The 19007-nt window shown below is 44.8% G+C and overlaps 3 protein-coding genes across 14 annotated transcripts in view; 1 reads left to right on the top strand and 2 right to left on the bottom strand.

The window, feature by feature from the left end:
* Positions 1–19007, top strand: part of LOC113841966 (uncharacterized) — a 239863-nt gene that overhangs the window by 99654 nt on the left and 121202 nt on the right. For 11 of the 12 annotated variants that reach the window (XM_072034008.1, XM_072033995.1, XM_072033994.1 and 8 more), the window contains 2 exons: positions 12479–12531; positions 14990–15176. In XM_072034008.1, coding sequence (XP_071890109.1) covers positions 12479–12531; positions 14990–15176 — 240 coding nt within the window. Of the gene's footprint in view, positions 1–1104; positions 1756–12478; positions 12532–14989; positions 15177–19007 lie in introns of those variants that run through there. The other variant, XM_072034001.1, reaches the window with a different exon arrangement.
* LOC140001662 (nuclear pore complex protein Nup153-like) overlaps positions 1–19007 on the bottom strand; it is a 59392-nt gene that overhangs the window by 7945 nt on the left and 32440 nt on the right. The window lies entirely within an intron of this gene.
* Positions 1–19007, bottom strand: part of LOC113841103 (uncharacterized) — a 50064-nt gene that overhangs the window by 3720 nt on the left and 27337 nt on the right. The gene's annotated exons all lie outside the window — the stretch shown is intronic.

Genomic DNA, 19007 nt, shown 5'->3' with positions numbered 1-19007 from the left:
GGTGTAGGTGAGGGAGGGAAGTGTTTTTTGTTGGCCCAGCTGTTCCATGTCCAATGCAGGAGGGGGCTGAGAGTGATTCCCTGAGCACGTTGGTGTGGAAATCAGTGATTTCACTGCCCGATGCGTGTTATTAAGGGCACAATGTGTACCCCGTTACCACTTTCATTTATTTTCTGTGGTGAAAATCCGTCACAGTGCCTATGTTTCCCGTGCCACATGGTAGAATTCAGCGTGGCGATCGCTTCCTGGACCAAGGCGGCCACGAACCCAGCCTCAAACACTGCGTGTGCTTGGGTTAACAGTGTGGGGGCTACTGGTGTGTTTTTTTTTTTTGTTACTGGTGTGGTTGTGGGTTATCGGTGTGGGGGTTACTGGTGTGAGAAACACTCCGTAGCCAATAACTTAGGCTCAGGCGAGGATCTCAGTGAAGTAGTAATTTATTCGCGATTGCAATGGCGGGCGCCCCACAAGCAGGAGAGAGCGCATCTACTAGTTCCAAAACACAGTTTATATACCTTTTGATGGCAGGACCCTCCCCTGTTTCCCCACTGAGTGGGTAATCCAGGTTCACAATCTATCTGATGCTTCACAAACAATGCATGGCCTTCAGTTGCCGGCCTGTTAAATTTCAAATGTCTTTTGACATTTTTACTGCTTGAAGTGGTAATGTTTCTTCACTTATCTGACTTGACACCGTGATTTTCACCTAATTGTCCTAAGGAGTCTGGTTGTCTGCGTTTCACTAGGTCGCCTGCTAAACTTTCTTATCACTGTAAGCATATCTCAGTACTGTAATACACAATAAATGTTCGTTCATTGTCTTCTGTAAAAACAAGGAGTTCTGTTTGAGGAACGGGAGTTGTGAAAACTCCCTGCTGAAGTAAGGAGCTGTATAATGCTTAGCTAGACACTATGAAAATTCCTTTGCTTAATGTAACAAAAAAGAGAACCCTCTCCCCTTCTCTCCTTCTGCATCTCAGTAGCCTCTTTTGTTCAAAAGACACCGCTGCAAAGTTCATGTAGCCATCTCCTGATAAGTTGTTAAACTAGTGTATCAACATCTTGCCTTCCTGTCTCACGCTGGGCCAACATGACCAAATAAAGAAAGAAGTTGGACCACAACGCCGAGGAAGACTACGGCCTTCATCTTCACGACCACCAGAGGGACAGAGACGACCCCCTAGCAACAGTGCGCGCAGTCGCAGTGATTAAGGAGGTATTGGGGAGGTATTGGGGAGGCAAGGACAATCCCCAGACATGGACTGTATATCTCGAAACAAGACACTGGAACTCATGATAAGGAAGCGGCAGACGGACAGAGAAACAAATGTAAGGACTATAAATCTCAAAATTGGACATTGGAATTCATTATAAAGATACAACAAACGGAAGAATTGGCAACAACCAGCTCTCGCAATTAAGAAACGTGCCAATTCAGCAGATTCCTGACCAAAGGTGAAAAGTACACTGTGAGGAAGACTCGGGGTCTTCCTCCCAAAGACCCCTGCCCACGTCCCAAAGACCCCTGCCCACAATTCTTGGGAGGCTCTACGCAGGCGCAAGGTGCCAAAAGGCTAATTAGCATGAGAAGCGAGGGAAGGCGGGGATAGGTAATGCGTATGTATAGGCGCTTGTAGAATATTGATAGATTGATTGTATAAATTCAAGACTGCTTTCCGCTTTGGGTATGCACGATAGGTGGAGAGATCCCCCGTGCATCCAGCGCTGCAATAAAGAATATACCACTTAAAGGAATTTCGGCTTCGATCTTTGAATCAATCTGGCACCCCAGATGGGACAACCTCTCTGCCGGTCCGCAGGACCCGCTGGGGACAGGACTCCCTAGGGTACCCCCGGGATTTCCCGGAGGGACTCCTCGACTCACCGGATCACTGCGGAGGCAGACAAGGACCCCATCATTGTAAGTGAGTATATTCTTTATTCTGGTTTGGTTTTCTGGTAGACCGGTCATCTGGGACTGTCCAGTAAGTCGGAAGGTGACTTCTGCAGGACAGTATTTGGTATATACTTTGTGGTTAGTACCACAAGTATATCTGGGGACCTTGAGGTCCATCTGTATCTGGAACTGTCTGTAAGTCAGAAGGTGATCTTCTGCGAGGCAGTGTTTGGTATATACTTTGTGGTAAGCACCATAAGTATATTTGGGGACCTTAAGGAAAGAGCTCGCTTTAAGGTCCATCTGGAATTGTGTTGTTTATTTCGGTTTTCTGACTCATGGAGTATGGTATTTAACTCTGGTTATTGTTACTGTGATTTTGGCTATTTTTCTGGTGGTAATAGTAGGTTCGTGGCATTGTTATAAGAAAGATATCGTTATGGTGTTACACAGTTCGGTTTTCTGACTTATCGCATGTGGAATTTGACTCTGACTATTGTTATTGTGATTTTAGCAATATTGCTGGTAATAGTAGCTTTGTGACATCGCTACTGAAAGATATTGCGTGCCTGTAATTTTGTGAGTGATACGTTTTTGTGATACGCTTTTGTAAGTAACACGTGTATTCTGAAAGTGTAAACTGGAAAATGGGGGGGCGAGTAAGCAGTGAAATTCCTAAGAAAAGTGCGTTAGGATGTGTTTTGAATCACTGGAAGGATATTGGAGGATCTGCCGGTGAAAGTGTGAACAGGAAAACATTGATAAAATATTGTAATCAATGGTGGCCGCTTTATAAGCTGGAATGTGGAGAAAAGTGGCCCCTAAATGGAACTTTAAACTCTAATGTTTTGCTACAGTTAATGTTGGTTTTGAGAAGGAAAACAGGATGAAATGTTGTATACTGATGTTGTTTCAGCATCTTGGTGGGAAAAGGTACGGAATTAAGTTGGCCCCTGACTGAGCCTTTGATGTTGGCATTAGAGAAGTACAGGCTGGAGAAAGATAAAGGAAGTGTTAAAAGGGTTGTTGAAAGTGTTAAAGGTGTTTGAAGTTGAATGAGCAGGGAAAGAGGATGTAGGAATGTTAATAGTTCTGCCTCTGCTCTAGGCAGAGATCTTAAAATCATGGGCGTTAGCCCTTTGGGGCAAATGGATCATGATGGGTCCGAGAGAGAGTTGTTATGGAAACAGAAAAACAGTTAACTCTTAAAACAACCTGAGTTCATGTGCGAGCTCAGATTACCGATGGGACCGCTCAGGGAACTGTGGACAACTGCATTCCCCTGACCGACCCCACTGAGACCCTAATCATCCCTAAAATTATGAACGGCTAAGTAAATACTAAAATCTGGATGAATTGGCAATTGAGAATATGCTTCCAACAAGGTCTAAAAGAAACCCCATCCGAATTTCTTGAAAGGCTGAGGGCAGCAATGCAGAAGTTTACCACTATAGACCCTTCCTCTGAGGGGGGGTAGACTTCAATTAGTATCTCTATTTTTGGGTCAATCGGCGGAAGATATTAGACGAAAACTTCAGAAAATGAAAGAACCAGACGTAAGGGATTTGGAAAGATTAGTAGAAGAAGCCTGGAGAGTGTTTAGAAATCGTGAGGGGAATGAAAGGCAAAAGTTAGGTGAGACGATTGCAGCAGCCACTGTGGCAGCCCTGCGAAAGCAGGAAGAATCTTTTCGAGGCAGGAGAAGGGGGGGGGAAGGTAATTCGACTCCCCTTGCGGGCTGAACAGTGTGCCTATTGTAAAGAGATAGGACACTGGAAAAGGGAATGCCCGAAGCGGCAAGAGGAAAAGAAGCTATTAATGGCTACAAAACAATGAAGGAGACCGGGGGACTCTACCCTAGCAGATCCACTGGTTAAAATTAAGCCAGGGAAATTGGGTCGGGAAGTAGAATTTTTAGTAGATACAGGAGCTACATATTCAGTGTTAAATCAGAAGTTGATGCCAGAAGATAAAGGTTTTGTGACAGTGGTGGGGGCAACGGGTAGACACGAAAAAGCTTTCTTTTTAAAGCCATTAGAATATGAATTGGGGAAGCAAATGGGAATACATAGGTTTTTGTATTTGCCGGGATCTCCTAGATCTTTATTGGGACGGGATTTATTAGAGCAATTAGAAGCTGAAATTGTTTTTGAAAAGGGAAGGGTAGAGTTAAGAGTAAAAGAAGACCGACTTATAAGTGCACTAAGTTTGGTATTGATCCAAACTGATTCTTTTAATGAAACCCTTCCGGAAATCCAGGATCAGGTTTATCCAGGGGTGTGGGAATCTGATGTCCCTGGGAAAGCAAAGAATGCTGCACCAATAATGGTAAAATTAAAACCAGGAGAGAAGCCAGTAAAGGTTAAGCAGTACCCCCTTAGAATAGAAGATAGAAGAGGAATAAAAGATACAATAGATAAGTTTTTGAAATATGGGTTACTGGTCGAGTGTGAATCAGAATATAATACTCCCATCTTACCAATTAAGAAACCGGATGGGAAGAGTTATAGGTTAGTACAGGACTTGAGAGCAATAAACAGGATCACTGAAGACATACACCCTGTGGCAGCAAACCCTTATACGCTATTGACCAAGTTAAGGGACAAGTTGGTCTGGTTTACCGTACTGGATTTAAAGGATGCCTTCTTTTGTTTAACCTTGGCCCCAGAAAGCCGAAACCTCTTTGCCTTTGAATGGGAAAATCCTGACTCAGGACGAAAAGTCCAGTTGACATGGACAGTGCTTCCTCAGGGGTTTAAAAATAGCCCTACGATTTTTGGTAATCAACTTGCAAAGGAACTTGAATCCTGGGAAGCCCCCAATTCTGCAGGGGTCCTGCTGCAATATGTTGATGATCTCTTGATTGCTACCGAAGACAGGGGAAGCTGCATACAGTGGACGGTGAGCCTCCTTAATTTCCTAGGAATGAATGGATACCGGGTTTCACAACAGAAGGCACAATTGGTTCAAACCCACGTGACGTACCTAGGATTTGAGATCTCAGGAGGACAACGTGAATTGGGGACGGAACGCAAGGAAGCAATCTGTTGTACCCCAGAACCACAGACTGTTAAAGAATTACGAACTTTCCTAGGAATGACAGGTTGGTGCAGATTATGGATCAACAATTATGGATTAATTGTAAGGCCTTCGTCTGATTTAATTAAAGATAACTGCATAAGACTAATATGGACAGGAGAAGCCCGAGCAGCCTTTAAGAAGTTTAAGATGGAGTTGATGCGAGCCCCAGCTCTTGGTTTACCAGATTTGTCTAAACCCTTTTGGTTATACTCCTGTGAAAGACAGGGTATGGCCTTAGGGGTACTAGCACAAAAGTTGGGACCTTACAAAAGGGCAGTGGCTTATTTCTCTAAACAATTGGATGAAGTAAGTAAAGGATGGCCAGGCTGCCTGCGAGCAGTGGCAGCCGTAATTATGAATATACAAGAAGCCCGGAAATTTACAATGGGGCAGAAGATAACAGTGTTTGTCTCACACACTGTGTCAGCAGTTTTAGAACAAAAGGGTGCTCATTGGTTATCTCCTCAGAGATTTTTGAAATATCAAGCAATATTGGTAGAACAGGACGATGTGGAAATTGTGATAACTAATATTGTGAATCCAGCCTCTTTTCTTAGTGATGCTCCGGTGGAACCTGTGATTCACGATTGTTTAGAAACTATGGAGACTGTGTATTCCAGCCGACCAGACCTTAAGGAGGAGCCCATGGAAGATGCAGAAGAAACTTGGTTCACGGATGGGAGCAGTTTTGTTACACAAGGACAATGTAAAGCTGGATATGCTATAACAACTACTCAGCAGGTAATTGAGTCTAAGCCTTTACCCCCTGGAACATCAGCTCAAAAGGCGGAGATAGTTGCTCTCACGAGAGCATTGGAACTGGCAGCTGGAAAAAGGGTAAATATTTGGACAGATTCTAAATATGCATTCGGCGTGGTACGTGCTCATGGAGCGATTTGGAAAGAACGTGGATTACTGACTGCTCAGGGAAAACAGATAAAACATGCTGAAGAAATTTTAAAATTGTTAGAGGCTGTAAAACAACCAGAAAAAGTGGCTATTATGCATTGCCGAGGGCATCAAAGAGGATCCACCGACTTCGAGATTGGGAACAGATTGGCTGATAAAGAGGCAAGAAGGGCGGCGGAAAGAGGTCAAGTGGAAGTGCTTGCTTTAATACCAGACGGTAAAATTCAGACATTAGAGAAAGGACAGGCTCCTAAATATTCAAAAGAAGATTTAAAGTTGATCGAGGATCTAAAAGGGAAGCTGAATGTTGATGGGTGGGCTCATTTGAAGGACAACAGGGTTGTTATGCCCTCTAATTTGGTGTGGCCTATGGTTTTGGGGGAACACAACAAAACCCACTGGGGAGCCGATGCCCTGTATAAACTATTAAATCGAGTCTTGGTAGCAAGAAATCTGTATACCACAATAAGGCAGGTAACCCAACAATGTGACACCTGTATGCGTCATAATCCCAATACAGGAAATAGGGTGACATTTGGTGTCATTGATAAAGGGAATTATTCGGGGCAACTGTGGCAAATTGATTTTTCAGAACTCCCTAGAAAAGGGGGGTATTGTTATTTACTGGTTCTGACTGACATGATTTCAGGAAGGCCTGAAGCCTTTCCCTGTCAAACAAACAAAGCAAGAAGAAGTGGTTAAAGTCTTGTTAAATGAAGTAATACCATGCTTTGGGATTCTAGTAGCAATGTCTTCTGATAGAGTTTCACATTTTTGTGTGCAAGTGGTACAACAGATAAGTAAGATTCTAAAGATATTCTAAAGACAACTGCATACTCTTTATAGACCGCAGGCAAGTGGACAGGTAGAAAAAATGAAACATTTAATTAAACAACAAATAGCTAAAATCGGACAAGAATCTAATTTGTCATGACCTCAATCCCTCCCTTTAGCATTACTTAGAATTTGAGTTAAACCTAGAATAAAAGGGAATTTGAGTCCCTTTGAAATTTTATATGGAAGGCCGTATCCATTTCTATTTAGTGGAGAGGATCTAATGCAGCTAGGATTAGAATATTTATATGCATATATAACTGAACTTCAGAAATAAATAAATAAAGTACATAAATTTGTTCTCAGGACCTGGGCTAGACGGTTGGATCAACCAATCCACCCTTTTAAGCTCAGGGATTATATATATAAAGAATTTTTTCAGGACAACCCCTAGAGGAAAAACGGAAGGAAAGTGGACGGGACTATACCAGGTATTACTGACAACACACACCGCCATTAAGATTAAGGAGCAAGCAGCTTGGATCCACGATTCAAGGGTGAAGAAGGCCCTGGCAAGGATATGGACCACCACTCCAATTGGACCAACAAAATTATGGTTTTCCAGATCCTAATGATTGCAGGGGTGTGGTTCTCAGATTCGGGGTGGGCAGTTTGGGACGAGAACTTACACCTGTCCCTGATACAAACAATTTCTCAAGTAATTAATAAGACAAACTGTTGGGTATGCACCCATCTGCCACAGCATGGGAATAAGGGTGTATCGTTAATCAGGATTCCCTTGCCTGCAAACTTACCTTGGACTAATTTGTGGGAAAACACATCTTGGGGTCAAAAATATGAAGAAGTTTTGGAACTAGAAGTTAGTAGCTTCGTGCCATTGGAATCTTACTATGTATGTGTACAAAGGTGTAACCCGCCTAAGGGTATGGGAAAACAGGATTGTATAAATACGGGTACTACTTATGTGGGAAATCAGACATCTTGTAATCAAACAATTGATATTAGTACAACTAGCAGTTGGTCAAATTCAACCAGCTGGCCAGTTCCAGAAGGAAAAGGGTGGTATTGGCTATGCAATGATACAGCCCGTAAGGTCTTGCCCGAGAACTGGAAGGGAACTTGCACTCTTGGAGCAGTAGTCCCCAGTATGACAGTACATGATGTAGTGCCTCGAGGTTACTTGAGAAATCATATCTGGAGAATTAGACGAAAAATTAACAATCCATTGATAGAGAGACACACCGCTTTTCATAGTTTTGTTCGATGGTTTATCCCATGGTTAGGAGTGAATGAATTGGAAAAGGCGATAGTTAATATTTCTGCAATTATAGAGAAGTTAGAAAACAAAACTCTGGATGCTATAAAGGCTCAACAAGAAGAGATATCTAGTTTATCACAGGTAGTATTACAAAATCGGATGGCCCTAGACTTGTTACTGGCCGCTCAAGGGGGAGTCTGTACAGTAATAAATACAAGTTGTTGTATGTATGTAGATCAGAGTGGAAGGATCTCTACCGACCTGGAAGAAATACGGAAGCAGACAAGGGTCCTACATGAGATCAGTAAAGATGATCTTTCATGGAGTTTTAGTGAAATATGGAATAAGTTAACCGCCTGGTTGCCCAACTTCCAATGGTTGGAACAAGTGTTCATTGCTCTAATCACATTAGTAGTGTTAGGAATATTTGTGTGCATGTTGTTTAGATGCCTGCTTTGTTGTGTTACTGTAAATAATGAAAGTATCTGATGCAAAAGAATTTGCATGGGAAAAGAAAAGGGGGGATTGATTAAGGAGGTACTGGGGAGGTATTGGGGAGGCAAGGACAATCCCCAGACATGGACTGTATATCTCGAAACAAGACACTGGAACTCATGATAAGGAAGCGGCAGACGGACAGAGAAACAAATGTAAGGACTATAAATCTCAAAACTGGACATTGGAATTTATTATAAAGATACAACAAACGGAAGAATTGGCAACAACCAGCTCTCGCAATTAAGAAACGTGCCAATTCAGCAGATTCCTGACCAAAGGTGAAAAGTACACTGTGAGGAAGACTCGGGGTCTTCCTCCCAAAGACCCCTGCCCACGTCCCAAAGACCCCTGCCCACAATTCTTGGGAGGCTCTACGCAGGCGCAAGGTGCCAAAAGGCTAATTAGCATGAGAAGCGAGGGAAGGCGGGGATAGGTAATGCGTATGTATAGGCGCTTGTAGAATATTGATAGATTGATTGTATAAATTCAAGACTGCTTTCCGCTTTGGGTATGCACGATAGGTGGAGAGATCCCCCGTGCATCCAGCGCTGCAATAAAGAATATACCACTTAAAGGAATTTCGGCTTCGATCTTTGAATCAGCAGAACACACCCGGACGTGCTGCGTAATCCTGAAATCACCAAGATATAAAAAGGGACCCTGGGGGGGGTGAGGTGCGCACCGTTGGCGGAGCCGAGACTCCCCGGCCGCCCAGCGCTGTTTTGCTTGCTGTTGCTTACTCAATAAATTCCTTTCTATTATTAATGCAATGCTCTCTGAAAATTACTTAAGGGGGCAACTTACAACAAGTACCACATTCCCTCCTTCTAAACAATGTAACTCTGCACAAACAACATTTCTATTCCCACACTGGTTATCGGTGGGGGGCTTTTTTGACGAGCACTGTGGGGTTGTGGCGCTGTCCCACCCCCGGCGCGGTGCTGCTGCACCCCAGCCTTCGGCACCACGGGGCGGGGAGGCTCCGCGGCCGTCTTTTAGCCCCGTTCTCGTGCTGTCCGGGCCGGCTTTTCTTATGGCGGCCGCTCCCCGAGGCCGCCATCCCTGAGGTGAGGCAGCCCCGCTCCCCGTCCCCGTCCCCGTCCCCGTCCCCGTCCCCGTCCCCGTCCCCGTCCCCTCACTTCGCGCTTTCCCGCGCGGCCCCGCCTCCTCCTCCCCTCCCTCCCCTCCCTCCCCTCTCGCGAGGCCGGGGCCGGGGCCGGGGCCGGGGCCGGGGCCGTCGCGGGCGGGTGACGCGCGGCGCGCACCGCGCTGACGGGAGCCGCCATCGCCTGCCCCAATTGGCCGCGTGAGGCGAGCGGCGGAGCGGGGAGGGCGAGGGACGGGACGGGACCGGGACCGGGACCGGGCGGGGGGCGTGTGACGGCACAGAGCGAGGGGCGCGGCGGCATGGCCTCGGGCGGCCCAACGGCCGGCGGCGGAACGGCCGCGGAGGGCTCGGCCGGCGGCGGGTGCGGCGGAGGCGGCGGCGGTGGCGGTGCGGCCGCGCCGGAGCGGGAGCCGGAGCCGGAGCCGGAGCCGGAGCCGGAGCCGGAGCGCTTGGAGGAGGAGGAGGAGGAGGAGGAGGAGGAGGAGGAGGAGAAGTTGCTGCGGCTGGCAGCAAGATGAAGAGGCGGCGCCACCGTTGGGGCGCCGCGAGGGCCCCCTACCCCCGGTTTAGGCAGGTGAGGAGCGGCCCCCACGCAGCGGGCCCTGCCCCACAGCGCCTCGGTTGCCCGTGTACTTATCGCTCAGCCCCTTCCTGACCCCCTCACCCGCCCCTTTATCCCTTTAATTGCCCTGTACCCACCTCCTTATCCCCTTAATTACCCCCTCAACTGTCCAGTTACCCCCCCAGTTACCCCCCCAACCCTTTACTAACCCCCCTTAGTTACGCCTTCAGCCCCTTCCTGACCCCCTCAACTTCCTCTTTATTCCCTTAATCACCCCCTACCCACCTCCTTATCCCCTTAGCTACTCCCTCAACTGCCTAGTTACCCCCTCAACCCCTTACTAACCCCCCTCAGTTATCCCCTCGGCCCCTTACTGATCCCCTTAATCACCCCCTAGCCACCTCCTTACCCCCTTAGTTACCCCTTCAGCGCCTTACTTTCCCCCTTTATTCCCTTAATCACGCTCCAGCCACCCCCGTACCCCCCTAGTTACCCCCTCAACCACTTAGTTACTGCCCTTAGTTACCCCCCCCAGCAACCCCCCGCAACTGCCTAGTTACCCCCCTAGTTACCCCCTCGGCCCCTCACTATCCCCCTTATCGCTTTACCCAGCCTTTTACCCCCCTCCTCACCCTCCCTTTCATCCCTAGCCCACTGCCCTCAGGACCTCCAGGGCTTTCCCCACTCCCTGCACCCTGCCTCGCCCCCTCGTAAATTCTCTGCACGTTACCTGCCAGGCTTTACTTCTCCTTCGTGCGGGAGGGTCCGGTAGGTTGACGGTGAATGCAAATTCTGTAAATTCAGGGTGTGAAAATCCCCGTGCTGGAGGGGGGACACGCTGAGATCCCTGCCAGCAGCTCATTGCGAAGAAATGTCAGGCGCCCAGAGAGGTGCTCTGCAGACGCCCTCTGCACGTGTTCGTTCAGCCAAAACCTCTCCGCTATGAAATCAGCAACGTAACTGAGTATCATATGCAAAGCCGAGGGAGCACTATGCGTGGATAGCTGCTCAGTTAGGTTTTTATCACTCGCAGAAGTGCCAAGTCCCTTACACCGTATATTGACAATCAGTCTAGTCCATCTAAAGCTGGCCTGGAAGGGCAATAAAACATTCCCCACGCTTACAGAGCAAACATTGAAACCTCGGGCTTCAGCAACACGTTAATGTTGAAAGTGTCGTATCTCGCGTGTGCCGACGCTGCGTAGGTAACTGATAAACCTTACAGGTGAATTAATAATCAGCGGAGATGGTTTTCCAACTTTGCTATTGCCTGTTATCTCTGGGTGTTTTCCAGTAGGTTTATTGAAGCAGTGTGCCAGAGCAAAGAGGTGCTTGGGGATATCTGGGGGATTCTGCACAGAGAACGGATGCTGCACATCCAACGCAGATCAAATTAACAGCAACTTATCGGGGAAAAAATTGTAATGATTTGATAAATAGGCAAACTGATAGACGCTATACGTGTGCGTTTATTATGTTATTTATTATAATATTATATTTATTAATATTATTTATTATAGCTGATAACTTTGTAGCCATATGAACCGTGCAAATGCCCGTAACATAACAGGATGAACTTTGGGTAAATAGCTTGCTTAGAGCATTTGTCAATTGATTTCAGTTTGTTTTCAATGTGATGCCCGCTCTGCAGAAGGCTCTGTGCTTTAATGTGAATTGTCTCTCTGTGACGCAGTTGGGGAGACACGAAAGCGATGGAGGCGATTTTAACATGAGGTTATACCTCTGATTCTGATCCCTACCGGCTGTTTTTCTCATCCTTCCCCCTACAACTTTTGTCAATAAGTCAGTTTGTAGAAGTACTGAAATAGATCTGTTTTGTGTGCTTGTGATCAGAATTACAGCCCACCAAACCCTCCGTCTCTTATCACTAAGCTCTGAAGGTGCCTGGGCACTAGACAGTGTAGTTAACAGCTTTGAAGTTCCTGGGATATCTAATTTACTTTTTTTTTTTTTTTTTTGCTTGCTTGTTGATAATAAATGATAGAAAACAGAAAAGTATGTCCCTTTTACGGGGCTGGTAAACTCGGCCCCACATGTACACAATTTTTGTCATGTTGCTTAAAATAATTACTTTCTTTGGTAGAGAATTTGACAAATTTGATTTAGTGTTCTATCAGTTTGTCCTCAGTGCTGAGTGAAGCAGTGATGCTCACTTTAGCCCCAAAGTTTAACTGAACTGCATCCACAATGCTGAATTAGGGAACAAGGTTAAGCAGGTGAGGCGTATTCAGTGCTATAAAATTAAAAATAAATAAATTAAAAAAACCAACACCAACACATAAGTGGTTTTGGGTACTTTGTGTATTCTGTATCTATTCAGCTAAATCTTGAAATAAATTTAACTTGCAGTGGATGAGAGAGAAGACTTCGCCTGTGAGACAGCAAGCAGAACAATGTGGAAGGTATGACATTTATTCATTTAAAACTTACTTGAAGGAAGAAAGAAATCTCCTTTTCAGTACAGTCTGCATGCTTGCCTTTTTGGAAAGGTGGTGACAGTTGTCAGTAAAAGGAATGGGAAATGCAAGGAAAACTTTGTATTTTGAGGGAACAGCGAAGTCCAGATTGTGTTTGAAGACCAGTGTAACTTTGAGAAAATTGTTGCTTTTATGAAAAGAATGAAGATGAACAATAATAAAATGACTGATACATGACTGATACACCACTTTTTATGCCAAGTTTATCTTCTGAGGAGGATGTGAAGATGGGAAACAAGGCAGGCTATAATGCTGTATCCACGGAAAGGCTCTGTGCTTTTGGAGGCCTAATTTTTTCCTTCTCTAGGAAATAGGGATCGTTTTGTAGTTTAACTAAATCTTTAGTGTTACAAATTTTGCTGTGACAGCTATTTCATAGTTTGTATGTCAGTTTATTTATAACAAAACAATTTGTCCCTCTTAATGTTCCCTAGGGGAAAAGCTATTAGTTTTAGCTAGTTAATTGCTGGGAGTTTGAAAGCTCTGTCCTCATGGAATGATTCTTTCTGAAGTATTCTTTAGAAGGTAAAGTAGGCGAAGTGAGTCACGGTTTTTTTTTCTTTATTTTTTAAGCAAAAACCTGGAAGAAGATTTATTAGTATTTATTTATTTTTAATGCTCCTTTCATGATGAAGTTAATTGTTTGCTCTGAGTTCACATGAAGACCCTGTGTTGTTTAGAATCATTTGAGGCCAAATGCTAACTCGTCTCTAAAATAAAAAAACTAAATCCAGAAGAATTAACTGAACTTCTTCTTGAGGAGACTGCTTTGTGTTATACTGCTTTCTTGGTTTAGGATGTTAATTAATGAGTTAGTTGGTTAGGGTTAGGATGAGTTATCCTCCAGATAATATTGATGGCTTTCCCTTCTGGGCAAATGGTGTTTGGGGTAATAACGCTTGAGTTAGGACATTTTGCACCCTACCTTTTTAGGGGGTTGCTCTTTTCCAAGAACAGTAGCAGGGAATTTTGCTGACTCTGCTCATCTGCCAAGCAATTCTTATGTGACCGTGGGCATTCTTTGGCTTGCAGAAAGAACTCAACGTTTTTGTCTTGGCATCTAAAAGTTCGACTTCACAACCACCGCCTTTTTAGGGGTGGAAGCGACTGGCTTTAAGGTTCTGGTACAGGTGCAAACAGCTGCTGGGTTTTAATTATGTTTTTTTCAAGCTGTTCTGAATTATCTTTGTTAGCACTCCTTTCTACTTCTCCATGTAGGAAGGAGATCCAGAAAACTCATACTGCTTTTGATTTTGTTGACACAGTCCATTGCAGTGCCCTACCTTTTGTTTGTAGAGTAGGTAGTGGTGGTAGTGTTTTTTGTGGTGCTGGTCTCTGTTGGGTGCCATGTTCTGGAGCAGGAGCACCACAATGATCTGCTGGCAAGAGTCCCTTTGGACAGCTGAGTTGGAATATTCAGTAAATCTCTGGCCCACCAATGCTATATATGTGTGTGTGTGTGTATACATATATATATATATAAATTTTTTTGTTAAGCCTGAGTCCAATTGTAGATCAGACTTGCTTGAAGGCTGACAACTGTCTTTGCCCCCTTGAAGCTGACAGGCGTTAACAGAAAGAGGAATATGGGCTATTATGGGCAAAGGATACTTGTCCGAATAAAGACCTATTCTGATGTAAGACTTTTTGTCAGTGTTCTAATTGATTGACAGTTTGGATTAGAGAAAAGTCTGAGCATATGCCTTAGGGATCTGTCTTCCTCTATGCAGTCAGAGTGCTAAGCAGGCTGTTGTCAAGTATTTGACAAGTTTAGACCAGTTCTCCTCCTCAGTCTTCTGGAAGTTTGAGCTGGTGTCTTCCAGTGTGATCTAATGCACTTTTGTACTTCCTGATTGGCTGCAAGATAAGCTTTGATGTCACAGTTTTTCCAGGCAGACTTCATTTTCTTGCCATAGTGCTTTTATTAGTGCTATTCCCTATTTCACTTCTGGTTTGGGATATTTTTTTCCCTGTTTCCACTGAGATGAGGAAATCTTTCTGGTTTTGGTCTAGGCTTTTCTAAGTAACAGAAAAATGCCTTTGTGTGCCTTACAAAAGGGATCTCTCTTCATGTCTGAAAAGACTGGAATGTTGGCACACCCAAACACCTCTGCTGTTGCTGCTGATGGCCACATGAAAGCCAGAGCTGCTTCTGAAGCTTATGCTGTATTACCTTGCCACACAAGTCTGCGGCCTCTCTGTTCTATCATAGCTGTTGGCAGCGTGTCCCGTGTGTGTATGCATATGAGCACTCTTTCTATATTTTCGTGAGTTGTTCTTTTATATCCTTGCAAAGATGCATGTTCATCGCAGAATCAGAGAACCAGTCCTGTTTAAAGGAAGCATTGGAAAATAGCAATCTAAATCAGCTCTTCTATTTCAGGTCTTCTGGCTTAGTCGTTGTTCCCGTATGTGTGAGCGGTGTGAAATGTGAAACTACGAGAAATGTGACCAGCTACAACTTCGGTACTGCCGCATCCAATGGTCTGTCCTCAGGAATGAGTAGTGGAGGCGGCAAAATGAGAAGGGAAAGAGGATTACACTATTTATCCAGATGTGTACAAGAAAAGGTAAGTGACTCTTAAATTAATTGCTGTGACTGAGATTGCTGAAGTCAGTAGCTAAGTGTGTCAGTTTTATTGCATCATAGTACATTATAATAATACCTCTTTAGTTTTGCATGATGTTTTCCTGGGGGTTTCAGAGCAGGCTCAATGGCTCTAGGCACCTCCTTACCCACTTATTTACCCCTTCAGCGCCTTACTTTCCCCCTTTATTCCCTTAATCACGCTCCAGCCACCCCCGTACCCCCCTAGTTACCCCCTCAACCACTTAGTTACTGCCCTCAGTTACCCCCCGCAACTGCCTAGTTACCCCCCTAGTTACCCCCTCGGCCCCTCACTATCCCCCTTATCGCTTTACCCAGCCTTTTACCCCCTCTCTTTTTTTTTTTCCCCCCTACCTGCAGGAGGGATGATCAGCAGGATGCCTAGCTCATGATTGTCAGCTTGCTGAATATTATTTAACTGTAGGTCCTGGGGTTTTGGTCGGGTGGGAATTCTCTGATCGTACCCGATGTGAGCTGCAGAGTCAGTCTCCTCCAAAATACAGCAACAGCTTTAGGAGGCTCTTGCAAGAGGAGGTGCTGCTGCTTTTTAAAAACTGTGAGTTAAAGCATTTGTTCAGAATGTGGTAGACCCTACTTCAGCTTCCTGTTTTGCCTGGAGCGATCAACCTACATCTTCCACGTCCCAGGCAAGTATCCCAGTCGTCAAGCTGTGTGTTATCTTCAGTTCTCCTGGTTGAGGCTGTGTTACTATCCAGAAAAAGAACGCATGATTCACTGAGCCAGAAAGAGGATGGATAAGAAAATGTTGCCCTCCAAGAAAGGAGACGTGCAGGTTCTGGCCTTTGGTTTCAGAACTTTGTGCTCGTTTAATGTTAGATGTTGCTTACAGCAAGCATCCAAAGCCTATCATTTCCTGCCCTTTTCTGCCCGTATGCCTGACGACTAAACTTTAGAGCCCCGCTTCGTTATGGTTTTGTTTGTTTGTTTTTAAATCGAGTGCCTTTTTTTAAACCGGGTGAAATAGGAGAGGTGAACAGACGCTGTCTGGAAGAGAGCACTCGTGACTTGCAGCTTGTGTAGTGTCCTAGGAGATGGAGATATGGATACAGATTGCCCCACCAGTGAAGGAACTAAGCTGTGGTATTTTCCCTTCAGGGCTACCATCCTGCCTTATAAAAAGGGCACCATCAGCAGCTGTGTTATTAAACTGACAACAAGTAACAGCGCTGCTAGGTACAGGTAGTATAGGCTCACCCACCCCGAAGGTTTCTGGGCTGGGAATCCTCAGAAACAAAAAGCTTTCTGCATTTCTGGGTTAGGCAGTCTGGGAGTAGAATTTAGGAGTCCTTCCTGTGGACAGCTTTCTTAATGGCCCCGTGCTGATTGCACTGACTTGAGATAATGCTGGGCTTGGCGTGCTACCCATTTCCTCAGCCATTTCATGCTGAAATATCCATGCTGCTTCTGTATGGTGTAAGGAGCCTGGGCACCTGGGTTAAAATTGCATCTGTGCCCTGAGAGCCGAGCACGTGAGGGCGAGGGAGCTGCTGTGTCCAACGCCGGGCTTTCATCTGCAGGATGTGGCCAGAAGTGCTCCGAAGTGCTGGGTTGCCCCAGCCATTTAGGTAGGCGTTACTCGTGTGGATGCATGATTGGGATGACTGTTCGCATTGTTCACTTATTAAGCAGCTTCCCTACAGGAGGAGAAGAGGCTAGCTTAACTTTGGGGGTTATTTTTTTTATTTGATTATTAATCATTCAAATGAAAATGTCAGAGAAGTTTGACTCTCTCGGGCTTTTAAACTCGTGCAGGCAGATTCAGGCATGAGAAATCACTACTTAGTTCTACCTGAAATGTTTCTTTAACCGTTCGTGTTAAGCTTCACATCAGAGCTTTTTCATATTGGCTGTCAGATTTGTAGATTGAAGCTTCTGCTGGCTTTTTTATTTTTCTTACACGTGCGTATGCCAGTGCACACTCGTAACGTAGATGTGCTCCGCTGGTATACAAGAGAACAATCCAAACATTTTCCTTGAAGAAACCAGCATAAGTTGCTACATGCTTTTAATTGGTCTTATGCTCCTGGTGTTACCAGCAAGCCACTCGTTGAATGTCCCGATCAGATAGCACCTCTGTCTGATGGGCGAGTTTTACAGAGCCATGTGAGACTGCAGAGCAGTTGCAGGATGAGGAATTTAAACTCTATGCAGCAATGCCTAAGTCATTACATTCTCACCTGCTTCTGTCTTGAAGGTGGGCCAGTTGTAAATGATTGTTTGATTTATGCCTGGGATTTTCTTGGCGTGCAGTGACTGCAGGCAGTGGGCAGAAGGAGTCTTGCAAGCTGCCGGGTTTATTTTGGGAGGAAATCTTGAAACTCATGCTGAAGAGTTCCTAGAATATCCTATTGAGTAATGTAAATTAGTTCATGTTAACCTGAAGCAGGGAAATAGTAATTTATAAAACTCTGAAATGTATTAAACAACATCCATAGGGAGCTAGCTATGCAAGTGTGACTTTATGGGTTTAATTCTTATCGACAGAATTACATCTTGAAATCTGCTGAGGTGATTGTGTTAATATTTATATGCATCTCCCTGCTCCTTCTGGTGTAGGAATAAGTTAGCACTTGGAGCTAAGTATTTGTAGCTGTTAAGAGTTGCTTAAACTGTGTGTAAAGATTCTTTTAAATGAAGGGGCTGGTAACTGACTGCAGAGGTTTTGTCTCTGTCGCAGCAATATCAAATTGTATTGGCAGAACAGGTGTTGAAAGATACAGCTTGGCTTTTTACTGCCACCCAAAGCAAAAAACGTATCCTGGTGGGGAAGAACTTTCTAAACTGGGATACTGACGGTTTTCTCCCATTTAGGCTGGCAGTCCTGTCAGCGGTACCACAAACTGCAGAATGTGACTGCCATACCGTTTTATTCCTATTTTTGTTGCTGTCGTGACAGTGTTGGGGAAAAACAATAGCAGTGAGCGTTGTCTCAGGACAGAAGATTTTAAAGCGGATGAAATAAATGCCTGTGTGAGCTGGGACACCGCACGTTGCCTTCATCTGCTGGCGGCACATCACTTCCTCTGCGTTATTTATTCCTCCAGCCGGTAATTAGCGCTGGTTCTTGCTCCCCTGCTGTGGAGGAGCTGAGCTGCTGATTCAGAAGACTGCGAGGAGAGAGTGCAACATCTCTTTTTGCTTGCCGAAAAACAGTTTTTTAGTTTTTGTAAATGGCAAGGTTGCCCTCGAGATCCCAGCTAAGAGACTTTTCTCTGAGCTTGCTATTTCCAGACCACTTTTGAGCAAGTCGTCTCTTTTGTTAATGTGGTACAATTTTCCATTTTACTCTCGTTGAACTGCAAAACTGCAGAATTTTTTTGCCATCTTTTTGATGTTCTGTTTCGTCAATCCAATATTTATTGTGTAGCTATCGTACAACTAGGAAACGTTGGGTAGTCGTATTTATGCAGTCACGATAGAAGCCGGGAGATGTTCCCCAATGTACCTCTCGTGGTACATGCTGCTAAGAGAACATAACAAAAACTCCTCTGTGCTTTTTGTAGCATAAAATACGTGTCTGAAGCTCAAGAATTAGTGTCTGTAATATTTTTCTAATTAAGATTTTTTTTAGCAATTAGGCAAAACTTTTATTACTTTTTATCTGTTAAATAATTCAGCTCTTCAGTTTCATGACCAACGGCCCTACATTTGGGCACGTTTATTATTTTCCCTTGCACAGTTCCTTTGTGCTACTACATTCTGTATTTTTTTTACAGTGCTTCTTAAAAGCCTTGACCTGCTTTCTCCTTATGCCTAGGCCCTCCAGGTCTTA

The sequence above is a fragment of the Anas platyrhynchos genome, chromosome 2 (assembly GCF_047663525.1).
Source record: "Anas platyrhynchos isolate ZD024472 breed Pekin duck chromosome 2, IASCAAS_PekinDuck_T2T, whole genome shotgun sequence".
NCBI lineage: Eukaryota > Metazoa > Chordata > Aves > Anseriformes > Anatidae > Anas > Anas platyrhynchos.
The sequence above is the reverse complement of the archived record's forward strand: the minus strand, read 5'-3'. Positions and strand labels throughout refer to the sequence as shown.